Source organism: Neovison vison, chromosome 3 (assembly GCF_020171115.1).
Source record: "Neovison vison isolate M4711 chromosome 3, ASM_NN_V1, whole genome shotgun sequence".
NCBI classification, from domain to species: domain Eukaryota; kingdom Metazoa; phylum Chordata; class Mammalia; order Carnivora; family Mustelidae; genus Neogale; species Neogale vison.
Window position 1 is genome coordinate 173,804,733 of NC_058093.1, and position 15,592 is coordinate 173,820,324.

Below are 15,592 nucleotides of genomic sequence, written 5' to 3' on the forward strand. Positions count from 1 at the left end.
AGCTTTTGGGGTGCCTGCATGGCTCTGGGGGTTAAAGCCTCTGCCTTCGGCTCAGGTCTTGATCCCAGGGTCCTGGGATCGAGCCCCACATCGGGATCTCTGCTAAGCAGGTAGCCTGCTTCCCCCCTCTCTCTGCCCGCCTCTCTGCCTACTTGTGATCTCTGTCAAATAAATAAATAAAATCTTTAAAAAACAAACAAACAAAAAAAACCAAAACAAAAAAACCCCCAATGTTTAAAAATAATAATAATAATAATTTAAAAACTTTTAGATGCATTCATATATCAAATTGGCAATGCAAAATTTTGAGACAGAAGAATCTAATACTGAATACCTTTCAAAGGTCCTTGAAAGACTAGAAGAATGTCTACAGTTGCAATGGGTTATTTTTTCAGGAAAAGAACAATGTACCTTTAGATTAAATGTCATTGGATTTATACTCTAGGAAGTTTTATGTGGTCCATTCCATGCAGAAGAAGGTAACCCAAAAGGACATTTGATAGAGCTTTTTACATTAAGTATTTAGTTTTACCCACTTAATAAATGTCCCTAAAAAATACATGCTTTTGCGCTTTTTTATTTATTGTCAAAATCTACCTTGATACTTAGCCACTATGAAACTCCAATGTAAACGCTATGTCAGTAAGATATAAGGAATCAAATAATGGTAGTCAGATTTTAGCATGTCTAAGAACCTAACTCAGGTAAAAAGTACTACCTGCTCCTCATTTTTTTTTTAAATGTTTTATAATTTTGGGAGGTATTTTATTTATTTATTTGACAGACAGAGAACACAAGCAGGCAGAGAGGCAGGCAGAGAGAGAAGAGGAAGCAGGCTCCCCGCTGAGCAGAGAGCCTGACACGGGGCTCGATCCAGGGACCCCAAGACCATGACCCTAGCCCAAGGCAGAGGCTTTAACCCACTGAGCCACCCAGGCGCCCCTACCTGCTCCTCATTTTAAACCTAGAATACAAAAGATTCTATCGAGCACACTCTTGTGGGTAAAGTACCACACTAAACCTTAAAGAGACATGAAGACAGAGATTCTGTCCTCAAAAAACATATCAAGAAATAATTTTCACCTGTGAAATATTCACATACCTGTGTAGTGTTTTACCAACTTCTGCAGAGTATCAAATTGTGCTCTGGTTGTGATATAGTATCCACCGTTGTCAAGTTTCCTAATTTTATAGTGTTTCACATTGTCACCTCTTACCTCATCCCAATCACGGATAGAGAGAGAATAAGCACCTAGTGGGGGAAATAAATACTTTTTTGTATCTTTCTCAAAATACTGTCCAAGAAAATTTTTGTACTTCTATTACTATAATTACCTTTAGTAGTTTCACTCTCTCTTACTAAGAAAATACCTCGCTGATTCCCAGGATTCAAAAGTAATCTTTCGGCGTCTTTTCTGCCCATTTTGCCAAAATACCATCTGGAAAAAATAGTGCTCTGAGTTAGAAATGTGGAAGGTTCAGAAAGGTTATAAATAAGGATCAGTAAGAATGGAGTGGCAGGATGACAACAAAGAACTACACAGCTTAAAAACACAGCAAAACACAATAAAGGGTCTTTATTAAATAGAATTACTACAAATATTACTGTCAGAATATACTGTGCTAATATTTCCATGTACTGCCTACTCAACCAGTCTCTTCAATTCCACCTGCAAGTTACATGATCAGTACATGGAGAAAGAAAGGCAACAGTAACAGAGAAGCTCCCAGTCACTGACAGACAGAGATATTAAGACTGTAGCAGGAAGAACAGAAGTGGGTCTCTGGTAACAGTGTGATCATCTGTATTCGGTAAGGTGCAAGTGAACTATATTCATATTATTAGCAACTCTACATTAGCACGGCTTTGATTTAATACGGATTTGTGAATAAAAATGAGTATCTGCTATGGAGAAGCTCACAGTATAAAACAGGAAGTAATAAGTGTCAAGCAGAATAGAGTTATGGAGACAAATTACTTATCATAAAAGCAACAAACATTGATAGAGCATCTACTGTGTACAAGGCACTGTTGAGTGTTGTGATATGAAGACAAAGTAATATTTATGAATCCCAGATAGCCTTGGTTTGACTTAAAAAATATATCACTGAAGGTGCATTTTAATTTTTTAGAAGTTGTGAGAATAGCACACAGAACTCTTACATATCCTCCACACAGATTTCTCAACTGTTAAAATTCTACATCGTTAGATTCTTTTCCTGTGTGCATATTTTTTCTGAACTGATTGAAAGTAAGTTGCAAACATTCTGATATATTACCCCTAAATACTTCAGTGTGTTTCCTAAAGACAAGGATCCTCTCCTACATAACCAAAGAGCAAGCACCTAAATCAAGAAATCAACACTGATACGATACCATCAACTGAAGGTAAATTTTTGAAATGAGTCTGCAGAATATAAAAAAGGTTAATGTAATTTTTAAAAGTGAAAATATAAAGGATACAGACCAGGCAAAACAGTATTATTATTGCAGATTCATTTATGATCCTACTGTAAGCAAATACTATGGCATTAATTATTAATTTTAAAGTAACATCTCCTATTAATATGATATATTAGCTGTATTAAGACTGGTATGTAATTGTATGTGTGTAAAATTGTGGCTAAGTAGAATGTGCATTAAAACATTTTAAAAACCAACGTAATTAATAAAATATGAAGTAGTGCCATACTCTTCTGCCTGAATGGAATCTGCAGGGGCTACATAATTGCTAGGGATATAGCCATTCTTTCCTGTAGCAATAGATCTTGCTTCCCACCAGTCTCCTTCCCTGCAATACATAAAACAACAATTACCACAAAGTAGACAACTGCTCGAAATGCAATTTAGGGCAGTGTTGCCTTCTATCTATGTAGAAAAGAGGCTTAACTTCCATTTTTTAAATGCATTCATTTGATCAAAAATCAAACTCAAAAGAGTAATATTTAAAAATAGGTTAGTTGAATTAGGGAATAAGGCTAAGCAAAAGAACAAAAGCACAAATATTTCTGCTCCAAACAAACAAACAAAAAGGTTTAGTTTTAGTTACAAGATTGCTCTTTTACATACCTATCTTCTTCAACCTAAAACAATAAACTATACTAACTAGAACAATTTGGGAGGTAAATCTTTCAAATTACTCAGTTTCAACTGGATGTTTTCTTTTTTAAAAGTTTTACTGACATAATTTGCATATCATAAAATTCCCACTTTAAGATGTACAATTTAATGGGTTTTAATATATTCATACAGTTGTGCAACCATTACCACAATCAATTTTAGAACATTCCATCATCCCCCAACCAAGAAACCCCGTACCCATTAACAGTCACTCTCCACTACTCCACCCACCTCCCCCTGACATTGCCTAACACTACATCAGTTTTCTGTTCCTATGGATATGACTACTGTGGGCATTTCATATAAATGGAATCATACAGTAATCTGGTGTGGTCTTTTGAAATGGTTTCTTTCACTCAGCATAATTTTTCATAGTTCACCTATGTTGCTGTATGTATGTTATCAGTAGTTCATTTTTTTTTTATTGTCAAATGCTTTTAACCATATTTAAAATGATAATGCTCCTTTTTAGCCATTTCAGGAAAAGTATCAGGGTGCCCTAGAACTCCTGTAGCAAAATATTTTCAACAGACAAGAATAAAAAATTTAACTCCTAGAATAAAGTATATTTACAAAAATGTTATCCATAAATATTCAAATAAGACTAAAATCAATTCAGAACATGAACATTATGTATAGTTTGCAATACATAAGTCTTGACTTTTCCAAAATTAATGTGAAAGAAGCAAATATCAGTCTTTAATGAGGAAGATATATATGGGTTCTGCCACTAAAAATTAAATGCATATTTTGCTTTGCCAGAGAAAAGTACTGAGAGTATCTTATCTAAATTGACATTTCAGGTGCACCTGGGTGGCTCAGTGGGATAAGCCTCTGCCTTCGGCTCAGGTCATAATCTCAGGGTCCTGGGATCGAGCCCCACATCGAGCCCCACATCGGGCTCTCTGCTCAGCAGGGAGCCTGATTCCCCCTCTCTCTCTCTCTGCCTCTCTGCCTACTTGTGATCTCTGTCAAATAAATAAATAAAATCTTTAAAAAAAATAAATAAATTGACATTTCATAAATGATCAAGGGGAATTTGTTCTCTAGAAAATGAGATGAAAAATCCTTTGGCAATTCATTATTATACTCATACACTTAGTTTGTAGATTTCTAGTATACATGAAGCACTTTCAGATATACAAACTGAAAACTGCATTTGTGCTAACCAATCATGATTCATTCAAACATTTATTGACAACCCTTTAAGTAACAGACTTCATGAGACAGTGTGCTAGAAATAGAAACAGAGGTAAAAAGACAGTCTGTAACCTCAAGACACTCAGCATAGAGCAGAATTTTTCAGCCTCACCCATACTGATTCTTTGGGCTAGATGACTGTTGTTGGGGGCTTCCCTGTGCACTAGAAGAGGTTCAGCAATATCCCTGGCCTCCCCCCACCAGAAAGCAGTGGAGGCACCCTGCCTCCAGACATTGCTAAATGTCTCCTGGGCATCTTTCCTTTGGTTGAGAACCACTGGTCTAAAGGAATAACAAGCACACAATAAATTATAATTAGAAGTAGTGATGGCAGCTATGATTGAGGTCTGCATGGGGTGCTACGTCAATATCTAAGACAGACACCTAATCCAGTGGGAGAAGGGGTGTGACCAGGAAGGAGAGGAAGAATGTCAAGAAAGGCCTCCTTGAGAAATAACATAGGAATATACATTTTGAAGGATGAACAGGGTTGGCCAGATTAAAGGAAAAAAAAAAAGCTGAGACAGGAAGTCATGTTTCAGAAAAAAGACACTGTACGTGTCAAGGCATGGGAATTCATAAAATTACAAGCAACTCAGTACGGCTGGGCCGTTAAATGAGGAAGGGGAAGCAGCTGGATGACTGATGTCTACCATTGTTATCGCTTTTCTTTTATCTTGACAGCAACTGGTAGCTACTGAAAAAGGCTTTTAAAGCAGAGAGACATGATCATATTTTATATTCTGGAACAATAATGGATAGCAAATGGGAGCAAGAATGTTAGGAAATATGACTGGAAGTAAAGAGACCATAACATACGGGATCTATTTTCTCTAACAAGTACTGAATTTTCAATTCAAACACTGAATTTGTAGTGGGCCACTAAATGGCTTTTATTACTGAGTGGTCCACTAAAAGCCTAAGAGTCATCTCAAACTGAAAGTCTTAGACAAGGGGCGCCTGGGGAACTCAGAGGGTTGAAGCCTCTTCATGATCTCAGGGTCCTGGGATCGAGCCCTGCATCGGGCTCTCTGCTCGCAGGGAGCCTGCTTCCCCCTCTCGATCCCTGCCTGCCTCTCTGCCCACTTCTGGTCTCTGCCTGTCAAATAAATAAATAAAATCTTTAAAAAATAAAAAGTCTTAGACAAAAACTCTAAGAGTCACCTAAGGAAAAAGCAACTTAGTGTGGTCAGATTGGGACTGCAGGGGCTCCTTACTTGGCCTTTTCCGGTTTTTGTTAAGAGAAAGAACGAAGATCCTTAAGTTATCTTATATTCAAGGAACAAAGAATCTCTTTATAAAGATTTTTTTTAAAGTGATGTACTTACCTGCAAATATTCCCTCAATCTTCACGTTTAAATCTCTACCGTTTATGGAAGAACCACACTACAGCACAATTTGTAGAAGTCATAACTCTGGCTACAAAAGGAGTTATTATGCCATGTATCTAAGGAAACCAAATGCATCATCCAACCCAGTGGACAGAGACCCATGCTTCACCACTCTCATCTTTAATATCAACCAGCTAAATGGTTTCAGCATGAAGACTAGGTTTCTTTCAGTATTTCTCCCTCAAAATATTCCCAACACTTACGTGTTGTTAATTATTTGAAACCGTTCACCTTTCTTGAATGAAAGGTCTTCTGTAGTTCTAGCTTCATAATCATATAAGGCCACAAATATAGTAACACCACCTATTGGAGAAAAAAAAAAAAACACAAGGTAAATTATATATATAAACAGAAGAGAAAAAAATGTCAGCAAAAGAGCTTAAGCATAATTTTCTTTTAAAAAGATTTTATTTATTTATTTGACACAGAAAGAGATCACAAGTAGGCAGAGAGGCAGTCAGAGAGAAAGGGAAGCAGGCTCCCTGCGGAGCAGATCGCAGGACCCTGAGATCATGACCTGAGCTGAAGGCAGAGGTTTAACCTCTGAGCCACCCAGGCACCCCTTAAGCATAATTTTCTTTCTAGTCTCCAAAATCTACTTCTGAATGGAGACTTGGGCAGCTGGAGTTTAAGCTAATAAGAAGCTCTCTGAAGACCTTCCATAAAACTGCTGCATGCTACAAATTCTAAAATTCTATATACCCTCAGAAATAAATTTGATTCATAGTAGCAGTATCTCTGACTTAGAATCACAGTTCAAGTTCAATTCAATTCTTTGGCAGAAAAAGTATTAACAAGTACTACAAACTGGCACTAATTATCTCAATTACTTATAAACAATGGGTGAACATTTCCATCCTTAAAACTGATCTGTAGCAGTAACTAGGGATTTAGCTAGATTAGTTATTATAAAAAATACTCAAAAATGGCTTATTTTTCTTAAAAATTAAATGATATGGTTGATATGAAAAATAATTATCATACATAGAATTATACACAGATGCTTAACAGATCAGGACACCAAACAACTAAACTATTACCTTCAAACAAAGGAATAGAATGGATTATTTACTATTCTTCCCTGAGTTTCAGTCATGTATTAACTGTCTATTTAACATTGCTACTTGAATGTCTAAGCAAATGGCACTACTATCTACTCGGGTACTCACGCCAAGTCCCTTTACTAGCACTGTTATTCTATCTCTAAAATACCTCTTTATCTACTTTCTTTTCCATTTCCACAGTTGCCACCCTAATCCAAATCCTTGTTACCCCTGACTGAGTCTGCTGAGCAGTCTCCTAACCCACTTCTGTACCTGCTTCCCTATATCCATTCTCCACACAGCTAGTTGCCAGAAAATTGCCAGGCTAGTTGCCAGGAAATTCAATTATGCAAATCCTTTATAAAAACTCTTCAACTGGGGCACCTTTGCCTTTGACTCAGGTCATGGTCCCAGGATTCTGGGATGGAGCCTCACATCAGGCTCCCTGCTCAGCAAGAAACCCACTTCCTCCTCCCCCGCTCCCCATACTTGTGTTCCCTCTCTTGCTGTGTCTCTCTCTGTCAAATAAATAAATGTAATCTTAAAAATGAAAAAAAAAAACAACAAAAAACCCTCTTCAATTGCTTCTTCTTGTCTTTGAATAAAACCCAAACTTCTTATCAGAATATATGACGTCCTGAGTAATCCTGACTCTTTAATCTCGTATTATACAATTCTATCTTCTGGTATCCTCACTAGTCCTCAAAACCGCCAGGTTCATCTGTACCTCCTAAACTCTGCTTTTGTTGTTCTCTCTCCCCAGAAAGATTTCTTCCCAGGTCTGCCCAGATTTAGGTCAGTCTCATCAATCAAACTTCAGCTTTAAATGATTTCTCTTCAAGACAGCTTTCCTTGATCTTCTAAAGGGCTTTCACCAATCACTCTGGTCAGTTCCTTCAGAGCAGTTAAGAACCATTAATCATCCTGTTTAATTGTTTATTCACTAATTATTGTCCAACTTTTGTTATAACGTAAATTCCATTAAGACAAAAACCTTGTTTCTCTTGCTTACAATTCTCTGTAAGCAGCACAGAGACTCCATATGTGTTAACAGACGTATACCATGAAGGGACTTTTCACATAAATAAACTGTTTAGGTAAGTAAGTATGTCCTTAAGTATCAAAGTTTACTTGGATCATTTTGGGTTACTGTCTTTCCCAAATATATAATCCTGAAAATAACTTAAACTTGGCTGATCACTGAGGACACTATCGTGGCCATCTATTACTGAGATAGTTAGAGTTAAGGGTTTAGAATTAAGACTGTAATCGGCCTTTGATGTCCACAATTCCTCAAATGAACAGTCTCACAGAATTCATTTATGGCATTCCTCTAGCACTATTACTGGTCTGGAGGTAAGCAGACTGAAAGGACAAATTTATAGCCCAAGCCTATAGAACAGATTCCTTTTTTGCCCCCTCTGGTTGATAGTAAGGACATGTGTTGCTCAGTTTGATGCTTGCAGCTGTTTTGCCAAGCCTAAGATTAAAGCTGATAATCTAAAGGCTACCAAAAAGAGATCAAGGACTGGAGTCCTTGATGACATCAAGAAACTACTGCTGTATCAAGGAATCCTAGAGCTCTCCCTGCCTTTTTAAAGCCAGTTATGCTTTGTTATACTCAAGGAAAAAGTATCCTGATCTGGAAACCCCATAAAACAACTCTTTCTAAAGTTTCTAACTACTTTTTTAGAGCATTTCTGACTCCATGAAAAGTTGTCAGCTGTCACTTCTTGTTCTCTGAAAGGTGATCATAATGTGATAAATGGAGTTCTGGCACAGGACATTAAACCTGGGCTCCCTTGCTTCTTATCTGTGACTCTGAAAAAAAAGTTAACTCTGAGCTTCAGGACTTTCATTTTTTAAATCAGTGTCTGAGAGAAAAACTGTATTATCATCACAACATTGCCCTTTAATTAATATTAAGTAACTACTATAATATTTTAATATTGGATAGTACTTTATAAACCCGAAAACATTGGTAAGTTGTAACATTAACATTCTTGAGGAAGGGGTACATGTTTTTAATTTTTATATCCCCACTACCTGCCTCATAGTAACCACTCACTACTTGAAAAAAATAAATTAATGAAATAACCAATGGTATAACCCATAGATAATCACCAGATTATCACCAAATTTTCAGAACAATATGATGTATAATTTAAGACTACAATTTTTATGTTAGAAGCTTTAATTTTCACATAAACTTTTAAGTCCCCAAGTAAGTTATTTTTCTCACAGCAGGCAAAAACTGTATGCACTGCCTGCCTGAGGTCATGTTCTCAAGCTGACAACAGAACTGTCCATTTAGATCTCACCTGTTAAACCAGCAGGATATGAACTTGGCACCACTGAGAATGAAGAAGATGCTCCTCCAAAAGGTGTCACCCCTGAGGATCCTCCAAATGGTGTCATGGAAAGACTGCTAAAATTAACAGATGCTCCCTTTGTTGAAGATGATGGTGCCACTGCAGTGTGTTCTGCTCCATAATGGCTGACACTGCTACTGACAGGTTCTGGAGTGTTTTCGGTTCTATATTTAATGGTTGGACTTTTGTTCTCTTTACTTTTAATGCAGCCCATTATCAAATCTACAAGGAGATAGGCAAATATTTTGAGAAGTGGTTAATATAAAGTACACTTCAAAAAAACACAACTGGGTGGCTCAGTTGGTTGAGCAGCTGCCTTCAGCTCAGGTCATGATCCCAGCGTCTTGGGATCAAGTCGCACATCGGGCTCCTTGCTCGGCAGGGAGCCTGCTTCTCCCTCTGCCTCTGCCTGCCATTCTGTCTGCCTGTGCTCGCTCTCTCCCTCTCTCTCTCTGACAAATAAATAAAATCTTAAAAAAAACACACACACACACACACACACAATTGAAAACTTCACTTTAAACAAGGAATTTTTCTCCTACAAAAAAGGAACAGTAATAAAATAAAGCAAACAAAAAAACTAGACAGCTGAAAATGAAGTTTCTTCTCCTCATTTATCTTTATTACAATTCTGCTGAAGTATCATTCCAATCATGTCATTCTCCAGCTCAAACACCTTTAATGGTCCAATGACAACATGCCACAGAGTGCTGGGAAAGCCACTGGGGCTGACGCCAGAGAGGCCTTGATTTGAATCCTGGCTTCTTACTCAGTAGTGGAGTGATTTCGGATATGTTGCTCGACCTCTCCGCACCCCAGTTACTTGAAAAAGAGGGATAATAATAACACCTACTTCGTAAGGTTTTCTATGAGGATTAACTTAAACTTATCACAAGTTCTAGACAATATGTGGTACGTAGTAAGTACCAGCAAATATCAGCTGTATTCTATACTAGCCCTCCGAATAGAAATATAATCTGAGTCACATATAATCTGAGTCACATATTAATTCTCAGTGTTCTAGCAGATACATTAAAAAAATAAAAATAGATAAAATCGATTTTAATAATATATTTTATTTAACCTAGTACATCTAAAATGCAATTATTTCAACATGTCATCAATATAAAAAAATTTAATGAGTTTTCTTGTACTAAGCCTCAGAAATCTGTTGCATATTTTATTTTTTTATTTTTATTTTTTTTTTTTATTTTTTTCTGTTGCATATTTTAAACTTACAGTACATCTCAATTTCGACCAGGTACATTTCAAGTGCTCAATATCCATATGTGGCTAGCAGCTACCATATAAAGGAGCGGGTAGCTCTGTAACTTTTCCTTATCTACAGTCACACTCCCACTGCTTATCAAATTTGATCCCAATCTATCTTTCCAACTGTATCTCCCTATTATTTCCTCACGCTTATCTACATACACACACTTTCCTGTTTCCCCAAGATATATGACCTGTGCTTTCCCAGGTTTGTGAGGATTTTACACCTAAAAACTTTCTATCTGCTAAAGTTCTATCCAATCACTGAAGATCATTACAAATGCTACTTTTCCATTCAAGCTTTTCCCCATAATTGGCAAAATATCGCTTTCCTTAAAACCTCCAATGTACTTTCGGGGAGATTTTTATATGGGACTCTCTCACCTTATTCTGTTTGGTTATCTTGTTTTTTGCTTACTGGCCTAATTCCTACCCTATCCCCAAATTACTGGCACTATAGTTCTTAAAAATCAGGAGTTACTCATCTCTTACACACTGTCCAACTTACCAGTGTGATGCATATAATACCATTATTACAAAATACTCATTTAACACCATTATTACAAAATCTGCATTATATTCACTTCCTGGGAGAGCATAAATTTTCATTAATTCACTTACTTTTAAAGATCATTCTCATTTTACAGCTTTTCTTTTTTTATGTGGCATTCAAAAGGAAGTAGAGGAGAGATAAGACAACTGCCTCATAAATTCTCAAAGACTGAACATTTACAACCTTGACTATGTAACATTTAAAATGTAGCTATACTGCAGTGATCAGACAAGAAATAAAGGGCATCCAAATTGGTAAGGAAGAAATGAAACTGTCACTATTTGCAGATGACATGATACAATATATAGAAAGCTCTAAAGACTCCATCAAAAAAAAGAATCCATGAAACAAGATGGGATAGGGAGGGAGACAAACCATAAGTGACTCTTAATCTCACGAAACAAACTGTGGGTTGCTGGGGGGAGGGGGGTTGGGAGAAGGCGGGTAGGGTTATGGACATTGGGGAGGGTATGTGCTTTTGGGTAAATTGGAAGGGGAGGTGAACCATGAGAGACTATGGACTCTGAAAAACAATCTGAGGGGTTGAATGGCGGGGGGGTGGGAGGTTGGGGTACCAGGTGGTGGGTATTATAGAGGGCACGGCTTGCATGGAGCACTGGGTATAGTGAAAAAATAATGAATACTGTTTTTCTGAAAATAAATAAATTGGAAAAAAAAACTATTAGAACTAATAAATGAATTCAATAAAGCTGCAGGATACAAATTTAATATACAGAAATCTGTTGCATTTCTACACACTAATAATGAAGTAGCATAAAGAAATTAAGAAAACAATCCCACTTACAATTACATTAGAAACAAAAATAACTAGGAATAAATTGGCCCAAAGAGGTAAAAGACCCGAACACTGTAAACTATAAAACACTGATTAAAGGAATTGAAGGCAATGCAAACAAATGGAAAGGTATACCATGCCCATGGATTAGAAGAATTAATATTGATAAAATGACTATAATACCCAAAGCAATCTACAAATTCAATGCAATCCCTATCAAAATACCAATAGCATTTTCCTGATATTTGTTGGATGGAACCACGAAAGACCTGAATAGCCAAAGCAATCTTGAGAAAGAACAACAAAGCTGAGGTATCATAATTCCAGATTTCAAGATTGGTTACCAAAGAGTTATTACAGTACTCAAAATAATATGTACCGGCACAAAAACAGACACACAGGTCAATGGAGTAGAATAGAGAGCCCAAAAATAAACCCATGCTCATAAGGTCTATTGATCGATGACAAAAGAGGAAAGAATATACAACGGGGAAAGGACAGTCTTTTTAATAAATGGTTTGGGGAAAACTGGACAGCTCCATGTGAAAGAATAAAACTGGTCCACTTATACAATACATAAAAATAAACTCAAAATGAAAAAAATCCCTCAAAATGGATTAAAAACCTAAATGCAAGACTGAAATCATAAAACTCTTAAAAGAAAAACAACAAAAGTGGCAATTTCTTTGACATTAGCTTTAGCAACATATTTTTGGATAGGTCTCCTGCAAGGGAAACAAAAGCAATATAAAGTACTGGGACTACACCAAAATAAAAAGCTTTTTGCACAGCAAAGGAAACCATCAACAAAACAAAAAGGCAACCAAGTGAATGAAAGAGGATATGTGCAAGTTATATATCTGGTAAGGGGTTATTAGACAAAATATATAAAGAACTTACATAATTCAACACCAAAGTAACAAATAATGGTGGTTGACAAATGGGCAGAATGGAACAGACATTTTCTCAAAGAAGATATATACACATGAAAAGACAAAAGACACATGAAAAGATGTTCAACATTGCTAGTCATCAGGGAAAGGCAAATCAAAACCACAATGAGATATAACCTCCCAGCAGTCAGAATGATTAGTATCAGAAAGAAATAACAAGTGTTGGTGAAGACGTAGAGAAAAGAAACCTTTATGCACTGTTGGTGGTAATGAAAACTGGTGCAGCCACTGTAGAAAACAGTACGGAGATCCCTCTAAAACTTAAAAATACAACTACAATGTGATCTACTTTTTAACCATAAGTTACATATCCAAAGAAAACAAACACTAATTCAGAAAGCTTTATGCACCCTTATGTTTACTGCAACATTTTTTATAATAGCCAAGACATGGAAGCAACCTAAGTGTCCATTAATAGATAAATGGGGGCGCCTGGGTGGCTCAGTGGGTTAAGCCTCTGTCTTCGGCTCAGGTCATGATCTCAGGGTCCTGGGATCGAGCCCCGCATTGGGCTCCTTTGCTCAGTGGGGAGCCTGGCTTCTTCTCTCTGCCTGCCTCTCTGCCTACTTGTGATCTCTGTCTGTCAAATGAGTAAGTAAAATCTTAAAACAAAACAAAACAAAACAAAAAAGATAAATGGATAGAGGTGCCTGGGTGGCTCAGTTGGTTGAGCATCTGACTCTTGATCTCAGGTCTTGATCTCAAGATCCATGGTGGGCTTCATGCTGGGTGTGGAGCCTATTTAAAAAAATTTCTTTAAATAGATAAATGGAAAAAGCTGTGACAAAATATACAATGGAATATTACTCAGATACAAAAAAAGAATGAGATTTTGACATCTGCAACAACATGGATGTACCTAGAAGGTATTACGTTAAGTGAAATAAATTACCAATTCAATATCTATAAAATAAATGGCTACTCACATTCTCAATTTTTGTGACACTTTGTAACTTAGTTTTTGATTTTTGTCTAATTATCCAAATTGTTAAGTTTATATTAGCATAAAGTTATTCATAACATTTATTAATGTACTTTAGTACCACAGCCCTTAGGGATTTCTATTGAAAGTTCTCAACGGCCAACAAGGACTTTACCCTCTAGCTATAAAAAAATCAAATGCTTTCCCACCGGCTAAGACCTTAAAAGGGCTATTAGCTCATATCAACCTGATCAACTCTTTGCCTGGCTGTATAGTTTCATTCTACACACACATTCCAGTATACAGAGAGAAATAAAAAGTCAGAGAGACTCCTATTGAAGCTCTTAGACTTATTTTCCTACATAGTGTCCTTCTTTTGGAATTTTGCCTGCAACTTTCAGTTGCCTCAGCCTCCATGAATTCTGGTCTCTGTCTCCTCAACTTGTTGAGACCACTGTCCTTTGCCCAAGATCCCTCTCCCTGCTCTGTTATTCAGACTGTGCCTCTAGGCAGGAAGTTGGGGTGATTAGGTGACCATATGGCTCACTTGTTTGTTTCCTTTATTTCAGGAATCACAGTCCTGCACTGCTATTATCCAATATCTGAAAACAGTTGCTTCATATATTTTGTTCAGATTTTCAGTTTTTAGGGTTTTTTGGGGGGAGGGAGCTGGCAAATCTATCATGGCCACTTAAAATGTTCTTAAAAATTAATTCCTAGAAAAAACACCTCATTCCCTGGTTCTAATATCATTAAAGTGCAGAAAGTATTAATTTCCAAATAAATTTGTACTTCAGTTTATATAACAGATTTATTCTTTAATAATGATCACTTTAAACAAATGAACATTTTAAATATTTTACTATAATTGGTTAAAATACTCTGTGGGATTTTCTTTTTAATTTTAAGAAAGAAAAATAATTTTTAAAGTATCATTTTCCTTATGTGCCCACATGGTAAACCTAAAATTTATACTCAGCTTAAGGCTCAGCAGGCTGTTTTGAACTCAAGAAGGAGTTTTTTCTAAAGATAAAAATGGTAATGGGGAGAAGTTAAAAATCTCATAAAGTCAGAAACTACAGAAAAATCTGATCATACAGATTAATCCCAAAAGGCTGGTGTTGCACTCTGAATACACATCTTGACAGCAGGTTATCATTATTTTATTGCTAGGAGTTTATTATTTCCCTATCATATGTGGATTCAGCATCGCTATTTCAGTATTCCTAATGCTTTAACCAACTATTTGCTCTGCTTGGATAGCTATTCCCTACCTCGTATCTTCTACTTATAATTTTTATTCAATTGTGCTCTATTCCACTTTCCCACAATTTCCCACAGCCACTGCTTGAGGTGCCTATTTCTGAGTGTGCACTGATAAGAAGGAGAGTAAAAGCAAAAGCCCTAACTTGAGGACCAGTTATGGTTTGGCCACCAGGTGCCCACCTCAGGTTCTCCTTAAGAGACTGTGAGTCTAGAAGCTACCATCCTGTCTGCTCAGCTTAGCATAAGTTCTTGCTTTTAGCTATACAGATGCCCATTTTAGTAAAATATACTTAAAGTGAAAACCTTTCAAATTGAAATAAATTTCTGTGTTAGAATCATGTTAATACAGTTGACTCTTGAAAAACACAGGTTTGGTTGTGCAAGTCTACTTATACACAGTTTTTTTTTTTTTTTTTTTTACAGTTCTGTAACTATTTCTCTTCCTTATGATTTTCCTAACATTTTTCATTTTTTTTTTCACTGTACGAATACAGTGTTTAATACACATAACATACAAAATATGTGTTAATTGATTGTTTATGTTATTTTAAAGCTCCTGGTCAACTGTAGACTATTAGCCATTAAGTTTTGGGGGAGTTAAATTTATACATGAATTTTTTACTGGGTTGGGACTCAGCACCCCCAAACCCTAAGTTGTTCAAGAGGCAAATGTATATGCAAAGTTTTACCCTGATTCCTCATC

General features: G+C 36.5%; 1 protein-coding gene across 3 annotated transcripts in view; it reads right to left on the reverse strand.

Annotated features, from left to right (window-relative positions):
- YES1 (YES proto-oncogene 1, Src family tyrosine kinase) overlaps positions 1 to 15,592 on the reverse strand; it is a 64,209-nt gene that overhangs the window by 14,627 nt on the left and 33,990 nt on the right. For all 3 annotated transcript variants that reach the window (XM_044243323.1, XM_044243321.1, XM_044243322.1), the window contains 5 exons: positions 9,077 to 9,349; positions 5,916 to 6,015; positions 2,694 to 2,792; positions 1,336 to 1,439; positions 1,103 to 1,252 (listed from right to left, as the gene is read on the reverse strand). In XM_044243323.1, coding sequence (XP_044099258.1) covers positions 1,103 to 1,252; positions 1,336 to 1,439; positions 2,694 to 2,792; positions 5,916 to 6,015; positions 9,077 to 9,341 — 718 coding nt within the window. In that variant the 5' untranslated portion in view covers positions 9,342 to 9,349. The remainder of the gene's footprint in view (positions 1 to 1,102; positions 1,253 to 1,335; positions 1,440 to 2,693; positions 2,793 to 5,915; positions 6,016 to 9,076; positions 9,350 to 15,592) is intronic.